Source organism: Pelmatolapia mariae, linkage group LG1, assembly GCF_036321145.2.
Source record: "Pelmatolapia mariae isolate MD_Pm_ZW linkage group LG1, Pm_UMD_F_2, whole genome shotgun sequence".
Lineage (NCBI taxonomy): Eukaryota > Metazoa > Chordata > Actinopteri > Cichliformes > Cichlidae > Pelmatolapia > Pelmatolapia mariae.
In genome coordinates this window covers 26031785-26054948 of record NC_086227.1, presented here as the reverse complement: position 1 = coordinate 26054948, position 23164 = coordinate 26031785, and the positions used below count along the sequence as shown (strand labels likewise).

At 41.2% G+C, this 23164-nt stretch overlaps 1 protein-coding gene across 1 annotated transcript; it reads right to left on the bottom strand.

Moving 5' to 3' along the window:
- Positions 1 to 191: 191 nt before the first annotated feature.
- LOC134629696 (hexokinase-1) lies at positions 192 to 19715 on the bottom strand. The gene is made up of 21 exons (XM_063477220.1): positions 19340 to 19715; positions 12876 to 13038; positions 10091 to 10239; positions 9881 to 10000; positions 9642 to 9737; positions 9418 to 9517; positions 9088 to 9271; positions 8728 to 8883; positions 8543 to 8630; positions 8161 to 8306; positions 7790 to 7982; positions 7596 to 7707; positions 7074 to 7222; positions 5125 to 5244; positions 4799 to 4894; positions 4611 to 4710; positions 4338 to 4521; positions 4061 to 4216; positions 3752 to 3839; positions 3357 to 3502; positions 192 to 2086 (listed from the first exon to the last, which is right to left on the bottom strand). The coding sequence occupies exons 1-21, from the start codon at positions 19400 to 19402 to the stop codon at positions 1939 to 1941; spliced, it is 2757 nt and encodes a 918-aa protein (XP_063333290.1). The 5' UTR covers positions 19403 to 19715; the 3' UTR covers positions 192 to 1938.
- Between the last annotated feature and the right edge of the window lie 3449 nt (positions 19716 to 23164).

Here is a 23164-nt window from a genome sequence, read left to right as displayed (position 1 = left end):
TGTGCCCCATCTAATGCCTGAATTATAACTGCTGTAGCTGTTAACAGAGCTCTTAGTGTGCAACTTCAGCACCGCAGGGTTACTTTGACCTTTAGTTCATACTGAATACATTTGTAACACCACTGAAGAGATTCACAACTACGTGAGTGCTAAATCATCAATGCACAAACAAAAACAAACCAACCACGACATCATGTTTACACAGGTTTAACTTTATTAAGTGACTTATTGGCGATGTGGGACAGATACATCCTTTGTTAGCAGAATCACACAGATTCAAGCGTTTGTGTGTGACTGGACATTCTGGGGTTAATCTGAAGGCAGAGTACAGGAGCCCCCGGCCTTCTTTAATCATACAATATGATTAAAAGGTAGGAAAGGACATTCTTCTAGCTCGGATGGTATTCAATTGAATATTTAAAAAGGTGGCAATAAAATACACTTGTGCATCTCAACCATATTCCATCCTCCACGGGCACCACTGATCTTACAATAGAATATTTTCTTCTTGTGCTCTTTAATGGCTTCGTAATGAATCAAAGCCGTCGTAACTTTGACTATTTTTTTTCCTTTTGCTTTTAACACAATGAAAATAAATATCAATTTGCATAAGTTATGCTACATCAACGAGCCTGACAGTAGTTACCTTAGACATCCTCCTGAGCTTTTAGGAGCACATGGTAATATTAAAGGGGCGAGTAGAGTACGTGCTTTTATTATTGGCCAACATGTTAAAACTCTTTTAAAAAGTTCTGTAATGTTTGTATGAGTTTATACACACTATGGCTGCTGTTGTTATTCCCCTGGCATCCGTGTTAGCACCACATTTCTGTTTCATAATTAAGTAGCTGTTAAGGTATCATCATGGTGATGAGGTTAGCCAGGACACACACTAACAGCAGCTGTGACCGGTACCAACAACAGGACACATAATTTACACTACAGACAATAAAAAGATACTGCTCTCTTAGATAAGACCAGTGGTTCTCAAACCGTGGAGCAGGGAGCAACTGCAGGTGGGCCGGAGAGGACCAGAGGGGAAATGTTTTTAGGAAACATAAACAGAACAAAGAACAGGATGGAATGAACTTTAAATGCTAAAAGACGTGTGGGCGTTGACTTTGAGCCCCACTGGGTTCTCTAAATCAGCCACTGCAGAAGTCCCTCTTCTGTCATGCTTGAGCACATAAATACAGGACAGGTACCATGTGAGGGAACTTCTTCGCTGGCTTCCTATGTGTGCATCATATTTTGCAACAGTAACATTATTTTCTTCAACATCTCCCGATATATAAAAATACAATAAATAACAACAATGTATTTATAACATTGTTTTATATGTGGGTAAGATTTCAAATACCAAAAAAAAGAAAAAAAAAAGAAAGAAAAAAGATTCCCTTTCATCTCAGTACGCATCTATATATCGCATCCCTTTTATGCTTTCCTGTACATACGCGCGTAATCTACAGCAGACACACAGACTTTGGTCTAAAAGAGCGTTTTTTTGTTTTTGTTTCTACTGAACACGTTACAAGAATCAATCTGCAATGTTTCTCTGAAACTGGTGTGCTGACCTGCAACTTGTAACAGAATGCAGTTACCAGAGAATTCCTCCAGATGGAGACAAAGGGGCTTTACAGGCGTATGCGACTGTCCTGCATTAAAAAAACAAGACAAAGGGTTGCATGTGCGTGTTTTATCCACAGAAATTGCAAACTTGCAATATCCTTAAGAGACTGGGTGCTGTTACAACAGTTAATAAATCTAACCACAACAGAGAGAAAACCTCTCCTTTTCTCTGCCTCACGTAGACGGACTAAAGCAGCTACCGGAGCGTGATATGTCGACTGGTCTTGTTTGATTTAGGAGGAAAGGAGACAATGGTTGAGAACTGGGGCGGGAGAGGGGATGAGATAGCAGTGAGATGCAGAAAATGTTCTATTTGCTGTTCAGCTCCTGTCTTAGCCGGCAGCCCACGGCTGTGATGAGTGCAGCTCCTTTTCCACTTCCATCCTCTGACAGCAAGAACTTGACATTACAGTTTGGAGCCAGTTCTTTAACCGTCTGGTGCATGATCAGGGAGAAGCTACACAGAGACAGAGGATGTACATGTTAGACAGAAAAGCAAAAAGAGCCCATCTAAATGTGATGATACGGTTAATGGGTGTGACAGTGACACAAGAGGGAGCGAAGGTATGGTTTACCATCTCCTCGCCAAAATGAACCCCCCCCTAAAAAAAAAAATCTGGAAGAAACTCAGTTGTTACATGTTTGTCATGTTCAAAAACAAAAGTAAGACAACCAGGCCTCTACTATCTAACCGGGAAACAGGCTTTTCTGCATAGCTTAGCATAAAATAAAAGTTGTTTTCACACATGAGCTCCAAAAAAGAAATCAGAGAATCAGATACGGACACTGCCTGCAGTTTTGCTTCCTCAGTTTTAGCACACAGCAGGAGCTCATTTCTATCAGCTGCAGTCCCACAGTGGAGATGTTTCGGGGTGTGCAGGAGATAGCTACTTGCTAGAATTGAATTCACAGGAGTATCATCTGGACTGGTTTCACAAAACAATGCAATCAGACATCACACAGACTTTCCACACGGGATTTGGAAAGTTAATGACAGTTTAAAATCGGATCTGCACCACCATCTTATAAAGAAAGGAAAGCTCATGTGGCAGCTCAAGGGTTAAGGCACAATAAATCAACTTGTCCCTGATTCGTTCGAAAATATGTCCAAACCAATGACCTATTAATGACTATGTCTCCTAACCAGTGCTCTTGTGGTGACACTGGGCATAAGAACAAAGGGGCAGAGAGAATATTTACTTAACCTGAGTTTTTCTCTTGCATTGTGCAACACATGCAGTGAATCTCATATGCAGTTATAACAGGACTGAAGCAAGACTCAACTTGACACAAGACTCTCTGTGCTATGTGTACACTTTAGTTAATATGCTACTTTGACACTTCGGGATCATCCATTTATCATAAAGGATTTTTGCATTGGCTATCTTGCGACTGCTATTTAATGTCAAATGCTTACTTTTAGCTTATTTAGCTTCCAATTAAATTTATCACCATGACTAAGAAAAAAAATACTTTCACAAAACCTTTTAAAAAGTAGCAAAGAATGATGCTTTCTGTTAGCAGCCTGGAGCTGCTCTTCTTAACTCGATGAGCCTACTATTGTTTCTATTTGTCTGTATGCTGCGTAATAATTGTAACTACAAAGATACTTTTTTTGTGAAAATGGTGACATAACACAGCAGCTTATGAGGTCATCATATTCCACTTCACTTCAGTTGCCAGTGAATTATTTTTAACATATGAAAAAATAAATGGATTAAACTTACTGTGGATGTAATTTGTACAGGGTCCCGTCTACCCCTACGGTGATGTCCAAATGGTCCAGTCCACGGTTCTCTCTAATCTTATCGACCACTGCCGCCATTCCTGCGCCACACAGCTGAGCTGCACGACGTGACACTGTTCCACAAACCTAACAAAGGAGACATGTATCATTATTGCAACAGGTTTTTGAGCCAAGCAAGTACATACCAGTCAAACTGAGAACAAATACAGCCTAAGTTTCAGTTTCTCTCCTACTCCTGTGTCACATAGTCTTTCATAAAATAAGTCTAACAAGATAGTATTATGGTTCTCTCTCAGCGTCCAAATGCAAGTCTAAGACTTCGATTACTTAGGGAAAAAAATATCACTAATATTTATTATTCAAACTCTTCTTTACCTCTTTGACTATGATACTGTCATCACAGGTGCTGTCCAGGCCCAAGTGTTGCAGGATTGATCGCACCTGCAGCAAAGCCAATCTGTCACTGTACAAAGATACAAACAGAAAGTCATTAAAAGCTGACAAATTAAACTTTAATAAGGAGACAGGAGCAATATCTTATCATTAAATAGACAACACAATCAGTGGTACGATAGCAAGTGGTGCTAATGGAGTATAATCTCCTGTCCAGATGACTGCTTATCTCGTGGAACGGTGAACTGACACTCTTATTAGACGCAAACAAAGATAGCGCTCATTGTTTACCTTTCTATCTGTGACAGGAACTTTGTTTCGAAGATGCTTCTGGTCTTTAGTGTTTCAGAAATCTGTCCTCTGAACAGGAATCCTTTTTTGGTCATGTCGATGAGGATGTTCCGCACGATTTCACCGAGGTACATGCCGCTGATCATTTTCTCATATCTAAAATGCAGAATTTAAGCAAAGACAAAGGAAACATAAATATAAGGTATTTACATGCACCTCAAAGATATGAATGAATGCCCTGTGTCTTTTCAAGCACGGGACGGTGTGTTTGAGGCACCTTTGTTTCCCCGGGTTGAGGGAGAAATCGTCCACAGCACGGTCGTACTCTGTCCTGATGTCGTCCAGGCATCCGTTGTCTCCAAAAGCTCCCCACTCCATGTTGACACACATCTGTCCCTCATCGCCCTCAATCATCTCAATGTTCTTCATCTCCTCCATGTAACACGCATTACTGCCAGTACCTGTAATCAGAGAGGCGCATTATATAGATATAACACGAAAAAGCTGAATATTTTATAAAAACAAAAGTGTTACTTTAAGGTGAACTAACCGGCGATAAGACCAACTTCACAGGTGGGTTCTTCATAGGCACAGGTCATCATGGTTCCCACTGTATCATTCACTACAGCAACCACGTCCAGATCAAATTCCTTCAGACCAGACAAACAATATGACGTGCCACAAAAACACCATGATTCCATGTTGTACTGAGTGATGCTGCTCCTCATATCCTCATACCTCTCTCCTCTTAATGGCGTCCCTCAACAGTCCCACCACATCTTCCCCTTCGCAGTCTGTCGCCTTGAAGCCTTTGGTCCATGTCACCAAGATGCCCTGTACACAGACGCACACAAGTTTGGTATATCATGTGACAACTTCATGGCTCAGGCATCAGTTCGTGAAATATTATTTGGCTTTTTTTCCCCCTTGATGTTGCTTATCGGTGGACAAGTTATGCATAAATCACAGCTTTAGTTTGCAATACAGCCAGTTTAAGACTCTCAGAGTATAGAAGAAAGTACAGGGCTGTACATAAAAGACGAAGAAGCAGGAGTGTTACTCACAGCGTCCAGGCTGGTCTGTCGGCAGGGGAAGGAGAAGGTGAAGCCCAGAGGAAGACGGGCATTCTTCATCCCCATGTAGTCCAGGAAGTCACTGATACAGTGCACGATGTGATCGAACAACTGGAAAAATAAAAAAAGTGACACGTTAAAAAAAAATTGTATTTGTAAAGTGCATCACTGGTCTTAATGATGACTCAAAGCACTTTACGACGTAAGGCCATATTTGCTCCTTATCACAGAAATCAGAAGAAAGTCTCTCTCTGCATGTACTGTGATACATATTCGTGGTTTAACATCCAAAACGCTTCATAATTTCAATTAGAGGAATTCAAGAATGATGCAGTTTAGAGTGTTGTGGTTAAATGCACTAATCTGATGCATTGTGTGTGAAATGCATTGTTATATTAGGACACAGATGATTTCAAAGACATTTAAAATGATCTGTGTGGCAAATTTGATTCATTAATGGTCACTTGCTTTGAATAATGGGACCTCTGAGAATTACTGAGAAACATGTGATAACACTAAAATACATAACACAGGATGTAAAGGTGTTAAAATTATCCTATTGTAAAGAGCATCTGCTAATTATTACTCTCCTGTCCTGTTTCCAGAGGAGTGAGACTAAAGAAGTCAAAGGTGACTGGATTAGCTTAAGCTGGTGCTTAAGGGTTAAGTTTAAAGTTCTCTGTTTTAGAGATTGTCAACTCGATGCCAATCTAAGCCAGTCAACTTTTCTAATTGTCTGTCCCTAAACTTTTGACCTTCCTCCCAGCTGTCTGTGAAGGTTCTCAGTCATCCAGGTCATCGTAGTCAAAGGAGTTTGCGAAGAAAAGCGTCTGGACTTCTTTAAGTTGCTTGAAGACGTTTCACCTCTCATCCGAGAAGCTTCTTCAGTTCTAAGGTCAAATGGCCGAGAGTCCCAGATTTAAACCCAGTGGGAGTGTCCCCCCAAAGAGGGACAAAGGACCCCCTGGTGATCCTCTAATCACATGAGCCAAGGTGTGAAAGCGGGTGTGGGACCTAATCAGCCAGGGTTTCGGGTGAGCTCATTGTGAAACTTGGCCCCACCTTGTCATGTGAATTCCTGAGGTCAGATGGCCCAAGATGTGAGTGGGCATTAAGGCGTCTGGGGAGGGAACTCAAAACTGGATTATAGATGGCAGACAGTTGGTGTCGTAAACCACCGCCTCTGTTCAAAGATGGTCGCTCACAGTGGACATAGATGGCCTCTTTCACTCCTCTTTCAAACCATCTGTCCTCTCTGTCCAAAATGTGAACGTTGGCATCCTCGAAAGAGTGACCTTTATCCTTAAGATGCAGATGGACTGCTGAGTCTTGTCCTGTGGAGGTGGCTCTTCTATGTTGTGCCATGCGCTTGTGAAGTGGCTGTTTGGTCTCTCCAATGTAGAGGTCTGGGCATTCCTCGCTGCACTGTACAGCATACACCACGTTGTTAAGTCTGTGTTTTGGAGTTTTGTCTTTCGGGTGAACCAGTTTCTGTCTGAGTGTGTTGCTGGGTCTGAAGTACACTGGGATGTCATGCTTGGAGAAAACTCTCCTGAGTTTCTCTGATACACCGGCTACATACAACGTTGTTGCGTCTGTCTTTCATATCCTCCCTCGCTGGTGTCTGATCTTCTTTTCTGTGCCTCTTTGCTGACTTTATGAACGCCCAGTTAGGATAACCGCATGAAGCTTCTCGGATGAGAGGTGAAACGTCTTCAAGCAACTTAAAGAAGTCCAGACGCTTTTCTTCGCAAACTCCTTTGACTTCCTCCCAGCTGTTTACTTATCTCTTAAACCAACAAGCCTCACATCCCCCATCTACCATCCTAATCTTTACCCTCTATTTAACGGGGAGATATTCACCAGTCCTCCTTTTGTCGCAGTTACCTGCCGGTATAATTTTACACCGTTAACTCTAGATTACAGGCTGTTTATCTCACCTCCTCCCCTGTGCCCTGCATCACTTCGAGAGGAATAGCGTAGATCTTGTTGTGCATCTCCACTGATCTCCTCTTCCCAGAGCGAATTTTAACCAACAGAACTCTGAAGTTGGTTCCTCCTAAATCTAAAGCCAGGAAATCACCATGTTCTGGACACACAGATAAACAAAACAAGAGAAAGATAAATGACCAGCTGTCAAAACATTCAAACTTATTAGGAAAAGACTTAATAGGCAATGTAAGCTTGAAAAACTGAATAAACAGACTAATATTTTATCTTATGGCGATAGGTTTCCCATAATATTTATACAGTTATGTTGGTACGTGTGTGTTGCTGTGTGTGTACAGAGCTGAAGCTATTCTATTAAGAAAAACATCTTTTTTTTGTTAAAGCTGCAAGAGTTGCAGAAAGAAAAGGTGTGAAGTAGCGATGCCAACGGTTCCATCTTCCCTAACAGATCTGTGGTCAAACTATCTGGTTGGATATTTTCATATGCTGAAGTGTGTGTGTGTGTGTGTTACCTGTGCCGTCAGGAGTGCTTCGCACAAAGGTTGGCAGCATTTTGACTGTGGCAATGTCCTGTGTGCTTTTTGAAAGGCCATTTTGGATCTCTATCTTCATTCTCTGCTTCACCTAAAATTAATATTTTATTGTCAGAGTCTAAATACTGTGAAACGCACATCGGCAGAACAAACACTGCAGCATCTTTTCTCACCTCCAGCAGCTGTTCAGTCGTCAGGGAAAACTCAGACAGTATTTGGGCAATTTGTCGCGATTGTTCAGCGAGTCTGTAGGCCACAGCGGTCACCATGGCAGCACCCTTTCCACTGCCGCTCTCTGAGAGGAGGAATCGAACATCGCAGTCTGGGACCAAACGTCTGACTGTCTTGTGAAGCCGACGGGCATATCTGAAACGCATATGAGACTCTGCTTAACTACGCACATTTTACTTAAGATCAAAGTAAGACGATTGGTACACATTTAACTCCCAAATGCTGGACGGCAATTCTAGTACAGAACTAAAGAGCAAGAGAGCATTTAAGTAAACACTAATCTAAACGGTTCGTCTTTAAACTTATCACTTACTGTGGGTGCATCTTGTAGAGAGACCCATCGATGCCTACAGTGGTTCGGAGACGTGACACTCCTTTGTTCTCCTTCAGCCTCATCAGGATGCCGGCCAGCGTAGCAGCTACAAGGCTGGCAGAGCGGAAAGACACAATGGCACAAACCTGAGGGAAGACAAGCAAAAATGCATCAAGAACATCCAAATTATTAAGAAACGTCTTAAATATTTGATTTCATTTGTTCCATGGATCTTAATATTTTAAACAGATTGAAAGTTACAAATTAACTACTTAACTATACAATTTAATCTTATATGATTTTCCTGATTTAAGTTCCCTCTCTGAAATAAAGTAAATAAATAAATAAATAACTGAAGTGTTTTTTCAGTAACAATACACACATGCTGCACAGCGATGCAGTCGTCTGCTGACGGCTCCAAACCCAGTTTGTTCAAAATCTCTCTCGCCTTGGTCAACCCTTCCTTACTCCTAAACAAAAGAGATAAACAAAAAAAATAGTTTACAATTTCATTTAAAATCATTCAATTTTTTTGTCTACTTGGTTTAAGACTGTGGCGTGACTCACTTCTCTATGGCTGAGACCTGCTTGGTCTCGATCTTTCCTTTAGTGAGCAGCTCGGGGGTGATCCTTCCCTCAAACAGCAAGCCTTCTCTGGCCATCTTCACCAGGATGAGGCGAACCAGCTCCCCCATGTACATCCCACTGACCATCTTCTCAAATCTAATGCACAGAAAAGACATTTCAGCTTGAGGTTCAGAAATGCATCGCTACTCACTACAGCTGCTCTTTCACAGCTGCCGGTAGTTGTGTTTGTAGCAGCTGAAGGGATGTTTACAGGTTTCTCATGGTTTTCTGGTAAATTAACTGGCAGCAGTATTCATTTGATCATGTGAGGAAAGGTGTGATACTTTTGGTTTGACTTACAGCTGGCTGCCCGGGTTGAGAGAGCCTCTGTCTATCTCCCTGTCAAACTCTGTCCTGATGTCTTCCAGCCTGCCGTCGTCCCCGAAGGCTCCCCACTCAGTGTTCACGCACATCCTGCCCTCGTCTCCCTCCACCAGGTCAATGTGACGCAGCTCCTCCATGTAGCATGCATTAGTACCTGTACCTAAAGCACAAAAACACACATGCCTACAGTTAAATCGATTTTACACAGACTGGCTACAATTATCCATTTGTCTTTAATTTTTCCCCATATACGCATCTAAATTTTATTTTGCTTCTTTATTTTTATGGACAGTACATCTGCAATACCGATAATAATGCCGACTTCACAGCGCTGGTCATCAAAGCCGCAGGTCATCATTGTTCCCACAGTGTCATTTACGACTGCCATAATGTCAGCCTCGTAGTCCTGAAATATATAAAAGCCAAAATATATAAGAGAGCCTTTTAGCACCATTTTTGTTAAACTGCATCCCAGTTTTAATGACATTAACTAAAGTGTGGTACCAAGGGAGATGACAGCAGACACTCACCCCTCGTTTCTTGATGGCTTTGTTAAGCAGCTGGACAACATCCATCCCCTCCACTCCACTGGCCTTGAAACGCTTAGTCCATGTTATCAGATAGCCCTGGAGACAACCAAAGAAAGCCAGAGGAAAAAGTATGAGATTCAAGTCTCTGTTGAGTGTTTATTTTCTTGGCTAAGTCTGCAAACTGTGAGGACTTGTTACGGGAAAAGGGTGGAGGGAAGTTTGTTGACTGCTTAGTTTACCTCATCCAGTTTGGTCTGCTGGCAGGGGAAGGAGAAGGTGAAACCAACTGGAAGTTTCTTGTCTTTGATGTTGTGTTTTTCCATGAAGTTACCAAGACACTCTGCAACATGGTCAAACAGCTGGAATGGAGGTGGAAAGAGGGAGAAGTTTTCTCATGTGGAGCTCAGAATAAGCTGTTTATATGTGTGTATATTTCTCTATAAACCTACTCTCGTTCCAGTGCCGTGAATAATATCCTCGGGCGTGTCGTAGATTTCGCTCTCCATCTGCACAGTCTGTTTCTTCTCATGGCTCACTTTGACACGGAGGATTCTGAAGTTGCTGCCTCCCAAATCGAGTGCAATGAAGTCTCCTTTCTCTGTCATGATGGAAAGAGTTGGAATAAAGGGAGAGACCAAAAATGCGAGAGGGAAAGAGCGAAGAAAATGTCAGTACAGTTCAGGTTCATTTACACCAATTCACAACAACAGTCTGTGAGGTAAAGATCCAGGAGTACTGTAGAAAACAACAATCAAGTGAGCTCCTATGAGCGAACATTTTGCGATATGGGAAAGGAAAAACTCACTTGTAACACTAAAAAGCGAGTCAGAGCATTTCAGGAATATTTTATTCACTGAAAGGGGCAACATATGAGCATTAGTGTTTGAGACTTCTACCTACAGAAAGCATTGAATGTGTCCAATGTCACTGCCTGATCTGCATGTCTAATATCTGTATGCTTAATAAACAAATACAGTGAGAGTGGCCTATAAGGAAGATGAGGTAAAGAATCAGATTATAAGATTAATGTTTGCTCAAAAGCTTCCATCTATAAACTACTCCTGCTGTTTCTTGTCAGCCTATGTTTGTTCATGTGTATGAATAGCTCAGGTTTACTTTGCTCTGTCTGTCCTGCTGTGGCTTCCTGTATATTCATTGGTTAATGATTACCACCACCAGGGGCATTATGATCAAGGACATATATTCACAAGGTCAACAGCTTATCAGACATGGTGCTTCATAGGTAAATTAAACAATTATACGGCCGGTGAAATCCTAACTCCTGACAATACCCTGCATAATAAAAGCTTGTGAGAGGTCAATAGGCTGTTGATGGGCTGTGAAAAAGTACTACTTAGTCTCACTACCGATATCCCTTAGTCCTATGGGATATCAGTCCTATGTGTCCTATGTGTATATTTAGCTGAATAATGGTACAGTAGTTTATTTAGTCTAGCTCAACGAGGAACTTAATTTCTTTATAGCTTTCTGACTAGATAAACAGTAGAGTTAGATAAACCGGGCTGCGTCATCATGGCTCATTTGAATTTAAAGCATACTGACCTTTGATAAAACTGGCAGTAACCTCAGATTCATCACATAAGGTCTGTTCACTTCCTTACTCTTACTGCTCAGCAAGTGTGTCCAAACAAATCAAGCTGTAACTCTAGAAAGTACAAACCAGGGACCATGTTGCGATGGGGTCACTCCTGCAGTGAAGCCATCAAGTTCTCGGATGACATCCTTCTTTGAAAATATTTTTTTTGTTTTTACAGTACATACAGAGAGATCATGTGGAGCATTAAAAGTACATGAACCTTGCAAAAAATGGCTGCAGGACATGCAGGAAGGGGACAGTTGACACCCATTTTTTAACTTGGCTTTTATTTTGAGCTCAACTACACACCTACAAATCTTTATCTTACATGACTGAGACACTGTTGGTAATAACAGAGATATATGGTGTACCATTTAATTAACACAACTGGGTTAATCTGATTTTGTTGGACCCGATTTAAAAAACACCAAAAACAAACATCTAATATCTTCCACTACATGTACCTAATTTTTCCCACAGCTGTTCAGTGATATCTGCAGACATTTTAAAAAAGCAGGTGATGAAACAGCCCCCAAACAGACTGATGACCTAGGGAGTACCTGGCCTTTCACCCTGTGACACCTGGGATAGGCTTCAAACCCCCCACAACCCTAAATAGACAGGTGAAAGAAAAACCAATTCACAAATGAAACATTAGGCAGTGCCTTGCTATAGAAATCTGCTCACTTTAAATCACCACACATCAAGCTGTCTCTCTTTAAAAAAAACAGGGACTAAAATTCCTGTTCACAAATTATTTTTTTGTGAATTAATAGAAGTAAAAAACAGTGCTACAAAGCAACAAGGCCTAAACTATTACACCTCGTCTGCAACTGCAACAGTAACTAATTTACTTGAATTTGTTATATAACTCTAATTGACTCCATGTGCATTTCTGTAAGTTTAGGACCAGCTTTCACAGTGATGTCTTCTCCAACAATGGCAGCAGGATTAGTGCTAATCTCTGATTTGTGTGTGTAATGTGTGTCAGGGCTCACAGCTCCTACACTGTAAACTAAAGTAGACTTGTTGCAAGGCAGAAATGTTGTGTTCATTCAAAGAGCTTTGCTGTTAATGATGATGACTGTGCACAAGTAACAAAAGTCAGTCTTCGTTGGACCGATGCTCCCAAAAGTACAGCAAGTAAAAGATAAGAAAAAAAACTGACTCACTTTAGAGTCAAGGGCAGAGCAACTGCGTGAAGCAGGGTTAGACGGCAATGACATAACACTGGGAGAAAGGGGATTTGACGCACAGCATTGATAATGAAACAGCTTTAATATCCATCATGTCTGTGAACAAATAACCCGACATGAATACTTAATAAAGACAACAGCAAGGGACCGTCTGTCACCTTGCTCCTGCATAACACACTCTCTACAAAACACTGTCCCATTAAGGTTTTCTCTGAATTTTACTGACCTGCATAATAAAAGGATATTCCTGGATCCGCAACTCTTAGGTCAGTGTTCCTGTTTCTGAGCTGTAAAGCTTTTCTGCACTTCCACACACCAAACATGAAGAAATATGATCTAAATATACATGACCTCATGGACTTTACCAAGCCTTTACTGCCTGTGGAGTCTGGCTTCTGTTCCCTGATACAGTGATATAAAAGCAGGTTTAGATGGACTAACCTGATCCATCGGGGATTGAGCGTACAAATGTTGGCAGCATCTTCAGTGTAGCAGTGGCATTAGTATCCCGACCCAGTCCTGTGACCAGCTCCTTGCGAAATCGCTGCGTGATGTCCAGTAACGTCTCATCAGAGAAACGCATGGAGTACAGGTACTTATCGATCTAAGAGTAAAAATAACGACAAACAAAACATAGAGATTATTTCCATCTAAACTATTAAGCATCTGTCTGCAACAAATACACTTCTAACTGCCATTCACAAACACACACACACACACACACGCACGACAATGACCAAGCATGAGGATATTGTAAATATGACTCCCTATCTCATAATGATTGGACTCATGCATAAAGATAACCTGCTTCGATATCGTAAAATGTTAGATAACCTATAGCTGGATAATATACCGGTAATGAAGATTTTTTTTATATAGCTTTATTGCAAAATAATCAGATCAATTTCTCAGATCGGAGCCATCGCAATGTGTGCACAGGGTCACCTTGGTGACACAGTGAAACAAGGAAGTCCACTGTGTGTCACTCAGTCCTGGCAAAAGGCAACACTGCACAGCAGGGTAGGGTTGTGGTTTTATTGCTCGAATGACAGTGATAAGGTAAAGCAGGAGGTATGCCGAGAATTCAGTCAGACATTATTCTTAACAGGAAAAGGAGCCAGTTGTCTTAAATTGCCTTAAACCATCAAGTCATGAAATTCTAATTCTCCCTATTGAAACTTCACACTTTAGCAACTGTGCAAAGGCTGAACTGTCTGACCCTTCAGGAACAGCACGTTAAACAATCTGCTGAAATCCAGTGTTACATCACACACTGTGATGAAGCAAAGAGATGCTTTTGTGGTTTCAGAAACCAAAAACAGAATATATTCTCAATTGTGGGTAAAAGTCCCAATCATTTTGACCTCAATTGACAGTAGGCCTCGTGGATGGATGTTATGCCTAGTGGTCACACAGACATGGCACATAATGAACAACATGTTGCCCCATGGGTAGCATATAAAGATGTGGTTAAAGACTTGGTTTGACGACCATCAGAATAGGTTCTTCTGGGTTTTTCCTAATAAGCTGCATAGGCAGAGATCATCCTCACTAATTTCTGATACACACTCAGTCATTTTTTTGTGGAAGCAGGACTAAAATATGGCAGAAACCACTCAGTCCAGAAAAAAAGGAAAAGGGTTAATTAACCCTAGTAGGCTTCAAAGGAGGAAAAACTAATTAAAGAATTATAGATGGGGTCATAAAAGTTGGGGCCATGGCTGCTTTGACTGAGAGGTGTGCTGACAAAGGCAGTCAGTCTGCTTGCCTGGCCTCATTAAACTGGACCTCTATTTGTGGTGTTGAAGGAATCTGGAGCATTTTAATTTGTTTTAATTGAGTTAATTACCTGCCAGAGAAGAGATATGGACATATGGAGACCACCCAAGAAGTTGAAACTTTCACAAGTAAAATTTTATTCATCTGTTACTTACCCCTAAATAGCAGGTATCTAGGGTATAAATGTGCATTACTTCAATAGTGATTATAGATTATACAGCCTGCTGTCAAAGCTTGCAAATGTCAACTTAATCACGGCAGCCAATAAAGTGTGGAGTCCGGGAACCAATGGGTGGCTTTTATGCACAGTCTGTGGTTACTACTCAAAAATACTGCATGCATGGACAAAACTCCCATCTTCCAGTTTGTTCTTGTATCGTCACTCGTGTCACATTTTGCAATGATCTTTCTCAACAATGTTGGCTAAGCTTCTGTAGCTGGTAATTATTCAGATTACTTGTGTGTACCGTGAAGCCAGTGAAATGCGATAGCTTACAGGCATCAGAAATTGTAAAATCTGTCACATAGGAATGTTGCAACATCCTCTTTTAGGGGTGTTAACTGTACTTCCTTTATAAATCTGGCCCTTGTTACATGACAATGGCAGTCTGCTGTGAAACAGGAAAAACTGTTGGCCACTGACACGGATTTTATATCATAGAAAACATGTGTGGTGAAACTAAGGCACAAATCCAGTGCAACCAGCAGAGACTTGTCTTTCTCACCTGCTTAAATGGTCAGTCAACTATTATGTAAATGGGACCAACAGCTAGTTTCACCTTGCAGCTATGCATGAATAATATATAAAAGCTCATCTCCAACCCATAGGATAGTCACATACATGAGAATAGTACTATCTGCAGTAACTGTTAAGTACTCTGAGGTGTTACATTCATCGTATGGGGCCTAATGTGGAGTGTGTGGAATAAAGGCTCATTATGTGCACAAGCTCTTGTCAGACAGGAGGGCACAGCTGAGTAAATGTAACCTCTAACCCGAATACTATTCGGGTTAGAGTACGCAGGCACAGGAAACTTGTTGGATAACACCAAAAACAAATCCACACCTGTACTGGGTTGTATTTTACACCCAAATGTAGTCCTTAGTTAGAAGGGACGGTTTAACAGAAGTGACATGTTGTTGCTTACAAACGTCCTTCCTTTGTAACCCTACATCTGTTATTTCATTTATAGTGAGCACATACACACATATACACGTGCATGCAAACATGTCTTCCATTCTGACTTTTCATACTCAGAAGAAATAAGACAGTGATTAGAGATTTAAAATTAAACTAAATGGAACTGATACAGTTTACATGCATTACACAAATATTGATCTATAGATGTTTCTTTAAATGTCTTTGTTCTTCATGGCTGATCTCCATAAGGCATGAAGTTAAATATCTTGAATTCTTTTCAACCTCTTTTCAGCTTCAAGCTCGTCATCTAGCTTGTTGGGGTTATGTCTTGTTTACAGTCATCTTTAGGAAAGGACAGGAGAGTCATATTTCAAAGCCTTGTAAATAGTCTGACTGCAGCCCTGGCCTCCCCTGAGCCAGCAAAATTTAAATAATTGTAGGTTACAAATGAAACGAAATTCTTTGTTAAGCAAGGAGTAGAGGAGTAACAAAAAATGTTATTCCAACAAATGGAATAATAAATTTTATTACAATTTTCTGGAGTTACATATTACAGATCTATTAAAAAGACAAATATAAGCTAAAGTTAAAAAGCTTATGGCTTCTGTACCTCAAATTTCACAACAGGCTCACTCTAGAGGAACAACCTAAAGGTTTGTGGGGCTCAAACAGTCCTCCAAGCTATAACAAGACAGGCCCAAAATCTTACAGAACTAGAAGCCTTTATCAGGAAGCACGGGAAAATCTCCCAAACAAGAGATGAAAGACTTTAGCTGCAACAAAAGGCCTTAAGAAAGTCCATGCAGTGGGGGTCAAACCTTTGGTTAAGGAAATTTTGGTTATTGTGATGGAAATCGGTTCCTAATGTCGCCAAAAGTGTTTTGAAAAAGTATCATCTTTAACTTTGTACCCAATTTTGGAAGTCGGCTCATCTTTTATCCGTTTCACTATGCATGTGTGTATACTGCACATGTCCTAGACTCTACTGATCAGTACTGATTCAGTTGGTCTGTGCAGTCTGTTTTGGTTTATTTAGCATCTAACCTGATATTTTCGCTTTGAGCATCATATTCAGAACGTGAATAACAGCTGAAAGGCTAAGTGGCACTTTTTAATAATGAAAACTGCACAGGCCAAAAGAGTGCAGGCTCGCCAATAGAGGGAGTCTTCTTAAAGTTATCTTTCACCCATTAGAGAGCTCGCAGTAAGCTGATATTTAAAGGCTACTTTTTGTGAATGGAGAAATGAAAGCATTTCTTTATTTAGTGCAGCTCTTGTGCACTGCACTGTCTGTCAGCTGATGTAAATAGATCCATTCATGTTTGCAGCTCTGAGCTATTTAATCTGCCAACCGCTGGCAGCCCAGCCAGTTAGCCCACAGTGCTGCTTCAACTGCTTATTTCTCCTATCATCAGAGGATTTCCTCATGTTCTGATTTCTAGATATTTTCTTTACAACTGCTGCTCTCAGGAACTTCGTAACAGTAAAAGTAACAGTTGCATAAGCATTCATACAAAATATTTTCAAGGTTTCAAACTCTCTGCCACCTACCCCTGCTGTATGTTTGCTGTTGGCTAACCTACTTGCATGAGACTGGTTCTTATTCTGTTGCCTTGTTTAAAACAATGTGCCCAATTAGCTAAGTGAATAGGGGGGCATTCTCGGCTCTATTTAAATAACAATATCTTCTCAGCAGTCCTGCCTGATGTTCAGCTACAAAGGAGGAGGATTAAAAAGTTGCTTCACACTAATCTAAATGAAATCCCCTCCAAAATCTGACTAAATATTACTTGTACAGTTCCTTTCAAAGAAAAGAAAAACCATCTCTGGCTCAGCAAACTGCAGCAAACATTCATGTCTAAGCATTTCCTCGTATCAGGACACTATCTGATACGATATTGCTCATAAATAAACAATATCTCCACTGCTGCTTGTAGAGAAAATAGGTGTGTGTGATGACTAAGACTGTTTAGATTTCACAACTTCATTTTCTTATTTGTACAGTTTCCCTCTTTGAGGAAACAGGAGGCAAGAGTTTGTAAAGGCCCTTCAACACACCTCTAAAACAGTTTTCTGTGCCTCCGCCCAGAGCTTGGTGCAAGTTTCAGGAAGAGGTCACACTCTCTGCCGCTGCTTCCCTCCCTCCCTCCTTCTCATTCTCCCTTTTGTTTGCATTCCTTCTCTCGACAATGCCTTGCTCTCCTCCTCACCACGAGGTGGCTCAAGGAAGCATTGAAACATGACTCCACTGTGTGTACGTGTGCGCACACAAGAAATTGTGCGCACACATCTTCGCCATGTGGAAAAATACCATCCTCTACAATGCCCCCTGCTGCAGCTTCCCTTATTCAACTCCGTGTACACAGACGTACTCGCACGATGTACTTTGGATGCCCTACCAGCTGCAGCGAGAGCGTACGGTCAAGGACACGGCGGTGAATTGGGTTGACCGGAGAGACAATCAGCTGATCGAGTCTCTTTGGCAACCACAGGTCATCTAGAAACTCATCATTGATTAGATTGTGTGTACACGTTTAATAATAGCTGCTCAAATATTGAACTGCATGTTTGACAATTTCACAACTAGAGAAAGTGCTACACAAACCCTGCTCTTATAAAAGCTACAAAATAGCTGGCGTTGTGTGCCTGTCTGTGTATGCGTGTGTGGGTGTAAGCCTCCTCCTGCTGTCACCTGTGGTCACATGGTTCAAAGCTGGCCTATTTTAGGGAAGCAGGGAGAGGAAGAGAGCAGGAGTAAAGCAGGAGGGAGATGTGTTGTATTACATCAGATCCTGGCTGCTGATTCATGTCTTTTACCTTTACAGACTGTGCTCTGACTTTAGTGCAGTGCAGCACAGCAGGCACAGCTGGAGAGGACAGGGCCCCGTGTGAACAGACCACACAGATTAGCTCGAATAAGAATGGGAAAGTGAGAATGGAAGAAGGAAGTGTGATAACAGACTTTTTTTTCCTTCCCCACATTTGCACATTTGATGCTGAATCTGCAGCTTGTGTGTGACACGACAAGCTAGCGACCTTAAAGGGACGCCGTGCCGTGTGAGATTTAAGCACACAATGAGAAACGGCAATTTTAAATTTAGACACAAAGACTAGAAACAATGACTGTGACACCAGTGGGCCTGGTAGTAATTTAACCTCCTCTGACTAAGTTTTACTGTTTTGTAACTATGGCGACCACATTTTATGGTGCATTCAATCAAGAGGTGCTGGAAACTGATTGGAAAAGATCAACTTTTTGATCTCTCTCTCACACACACCTCTCTGAGGACAACTAAATATGGTCCTAATGATCAGACAGCCTTCTTTAAGATTCCTGAAGTTTACATCACATCACTCATCACTTTTAAATAGGGACACTTGAACACACCATGAATAACAGCCTGAATAATTCAACCTATTCATGGCCTCCGCCTCCTTGGTCGGGCCGTACCGAACCCCTTCGGGCTCCACTGAAGGGAAATTAAAGTGTGGGCATCATTTTAACAAGAATATAATGGAAACTCTGTGACCCCTGAAGTAACTTCTACCCATTCATCTCTGTGCTCATGCGTCCTTTCATCCTTGCAGCTCACTTCCTCTCTTGCTCTTTGCCACACCCCCTCACATCTTACATCACGGCAAAAACCTTACTCATGTTGTGACTACATTTTACTACGCACACACACCTCCCTGTGCAGTTTGTCACGTCTCACTAGGCCGGGGTCATTCCCATTAATTAAAACGCGTGTCTGTGAAAATGACACGGGTCCGAGAAAACGGTCTGTTCTCGCGACAGGATGAAGCTTTCTTTCACTTCCTCGAAGAAATGTACCAGTGTGGTGGAAAAACTTATGATGGAGATACCTAGTAAACCCGGTGACCTCTACAACACATGTGCTTCTCTCATCTTTTATAAGCTCGTCTTCTTCGTGTCTCTAAGACAAACAAACAGAATCAAAAAGGGAGGAAAGAGGTAAACACTCACCTTTTTAACCTGGTCATCCTTGAGCTCAGTGAAGTAATAGGCTAGTAGCTGAGCCGCAATCATTCTGCTGCTTGTTCTCGCTCTGTGTCTCTCTCACACACTCATACAGACTCACTCAAACGCTTTCTCAGTCTCTCACACGCCTTAACCTGCAGATGGGTTAAAAAAAACTCCAAAGATAAGAAAGTTAACTCGGACTTTTCTCTGCCTCTGTTTCGTAAATATAATCTGCAAGAGGTATAAAGATATCCCGAGTCTAGTCCAGTGTGGTTTAAAATAGCCGGAGCTCCTTCATGTGTGGCTAAGACTCTAACTCTCTTCCTTGTCTGTGCATGTGAGTGAAGCCAGGAAGCATGAGTGATACAGCAGGTTTAGCTGCGGGAGGCAGAGAGAGAGAGAGACACTCAGAGGGGGAGAGGGAGGCAGGAGTGCCGCAGAAAGGACACGCCCACTGCTTGCAAGCTCATTGGCTAGACAGAACTATTGCCACATCCTCTGGCCTGCTATTGGTCGGGCATGCTGATGGCTTGGAGGCAAACCCAGTGATGGAGGAAGAAGAGAGAGAGACAAGAGGGGATTTGAGCTTTACTGTCGTAAGGAAGTTGTAAAGTTTTATTCCGTTTAGCCTGTGCTAGGAAGAGAATGATGTCACACAGTTTAGTCACTGCTGCCGGCTAGCTCTGAGGAAATTCGAGGGAAACTTATAGCTCTTTGCTTCTCTTAACTCAGAGACATGCCAGAAAGTTAAGGGCATTACACAGTGTTTCCTGTGGGCAGGGTGTACATGGATACTGCTCAGGAGCAATGGGTAATATTTTTTTTTCCCTCAGGGTCATACTGACGAAGTTAAGGGACACATTAGATAACTGAATAAAAAAAAAAAACCCCACCTGACTTCTATATCAACTTGAAATATACTTAAGTATAGCAGCACAGGCCATCATCTGAATCTGATTTTGAGGGGTGGGGGTTATTACATTGCTACCCCTCGGGCCATATTTCACCCATTTATTGCAATGTGAGTGCATTTTCCCCACATTAATCTGTGGAATGGACATTTATTTATTATTTGTACCATTTCACCTTAAGTTACATGGTCTTTTTGCCTTTTCCACCCTACCTTCCTTCCAGTTAAGACATGTCCATTGTCCCACAGTGTCTTTGTCTTACTGACAATGGAGGTTTCTGACCCACCTCCCCCACGGGTGAAGGTATTTGTTCTGTGTGACCGAGCATTTAGACAATAAGCTGAATGTTTGTGATGCAGATAAGTGTGATGTACTGCTTCAGCTTGTTTTTGTTTGCCTTTCTACCCCTTAAAAATGCTGAGTAGTGCAACAGAAGGACACACACCTGCCGCTCCTTTTGTGCACTACACCTGCTTGACCATAATTTAAGTAGAATGAAGGCCATTCATTCACTCTGCCTTCTTTCTCAAGTCAGCCCATCAGCCTGCTACTTTCATAAGCTGTACTATCAAACAGATGTGACATTGTCACTGCAGCAACAACAGTTGTCTCTAGACACTTTTTAGGACATTGATAGACTAGGGTCAGAGCTACGGGAACTGTAATATTTTGTATATCTAATAAGTTGGCTCTAAATTCATTCTACCTTCTTTTAATTGTTTTTCATACGTTTAACTTCATGAAAAATAAAATAAAAATCTTTTTTTGGTATTTTTCCTTTTTAAAGGCTGAAGACAACAGAGATATGGATCAGTTCTGTTAATGGAAAACTTTTCTGAGCCTTTTACAGCACATGGCACCTGTAAAAGTTTATTAATTCATTCCAGAGTTCAGTAGTGGTCTTTTTTTTAATTGTTGCATCAATCTGTCACTATTGCTTTTGAATTCCTCATTCTCTGAGGTACTATATATTTGACACACTGCCTGCAAGCCTGCCTTTACTTGTTATGCTCATGAGAGGCGTGCTGCTTAAACAAAAAATAAACCGCTTTATTTGCATTGGATGCATGACTCATGAATACAATGGATTTTTCTGTGTGAGACTGACGAACACTGGAGCACGGTAGTGTCTGGTTAACTTTACTGTTGATATTTTAGACAATGATATGGTTTCCTTGAAGAAAGCTGAGCTGGAGATCAGTTCTCCAGCCATATGAAACCTAAAATATAGGTTTCATAAAGCACTTCACTCAAATATGAAATACAGTGAAATACCATCAAGGTCAGTGCGTTATCCAGTAATCTGCCACGTCAAACATCAAATTTTCCTCTGACTAACACAAAGAACAAAAATAAAGTCTAACTGCAGTTATTTAAGTCTTTATACTGTAAATCACAACGCTGTAATGGGCCGCCTGTTATAAGGTCTGGCATTGTAAACATTATAGAAAATGGTCACATCAAGGCACCACAAATTATACCGTATGATGAATGCATACCAAACAAGGAAGGTTTAGCATACATACCCTTTCACAGCTATAGAGAAACCAGTGTGCAATTATGAAACTGTGATTTGTCAGCAGACTGTAAATATAAATGTACAGTATTGTAACATTTTTATGGACTAAAATAAAAGAATCCTTTCAGATACAGTCATAATACAGATAATTATAAGTTAAAGTTATATACACAATATTTTGATTCCAACTTACTTCACATGGAAAAAATGGATACAGATTTTCAGAAGCTTCACAACAAATTCTTTTTCTTCTTAATAATAATATTATTGATAATAATAATATTAATTGTCACCTCTTTATTCAGTCTCAGAGGTCTTTTAGTTTACCATAGATAAGTTAGTTACCTTAATCAACAAAGGCCCCCCACGATGCAGCAGAGCTGGTGTCCAGCAGCTCTCATCACACTGATGTTTTGATGCATTGTGGTGTCTAATTCTTCCACTGTCCACTCCACTCAGAGGTTTAAGCCTGGGGTTCAAACGTTGATTCATTGTATCTTTGAAGAGAATTAGTCGGGCTGTGAAACTAAACCGAAGGTCTATTTTCTCATAAAACTAATGACTGCAACACAATATCCAGAATAAGACCAGTGCTCTCCCCACTGTAGGCTGCAACAGCTCAGTTCTGCCCATCTACTGGTGAAAATTTCTGAGTGTGAGTGTGTATGAAAGCGTGTATTGTTTGTTTGTAGGGCAGACAAAGACACATACATTCACAGAGCCCTCAATCAAAAGATAAAATAAAAAATACACAGCAAAGACACCTTGCTCCCTACGACAGGCCCCTTTAGGAAAAACATCAGAGAAATGATGAATGGAGTGTTTTTTAAATGAAAGATAGAGACAGAAAGAGCCAAACAGTGAAGGAAGGTAGAAAGGACAAGAATGTTAGTAGGCCTATGTTAGAGGAAAAGAAAGGATGCGGTCTTTTTTATCAGTCTCTGCTCTGTTGTAGGATGCAGGAGCTATATTTTGAGGAGCCTAGCTGTGCTTGCATTCAGTTCCACATAAAGCTGCCGTGTCACAGCCTGTGTAATTCTACTGTGAAGACAGTAGCTTGATACAAGGACAGCGTGGGATTATTGCGTGTATGTGTGAGGATGACGTAGCCCTCAGCTGGTAGCATTCTCACATGTTAATCCCTGAGAGATTAGCTAGTATTTCACTCCCGTTAGCACACAGCTTTCTCTATTTTTCCTCCCTTACTTTAATCCCTCATCATTCATCAGTCATGCAGTGGTTATTGCTCTCTGTCTTTATTTACTGTTCCTGTGCATTATTCTCTTCACTTATTACACTCCACTACTGTCTTCCTGCCTGTCTTCATCTTCAACACATCTAATCTGTCATGAATGGATTAGCCTCACTCTGATTACTGCACCTCTCATTAACCCAGTG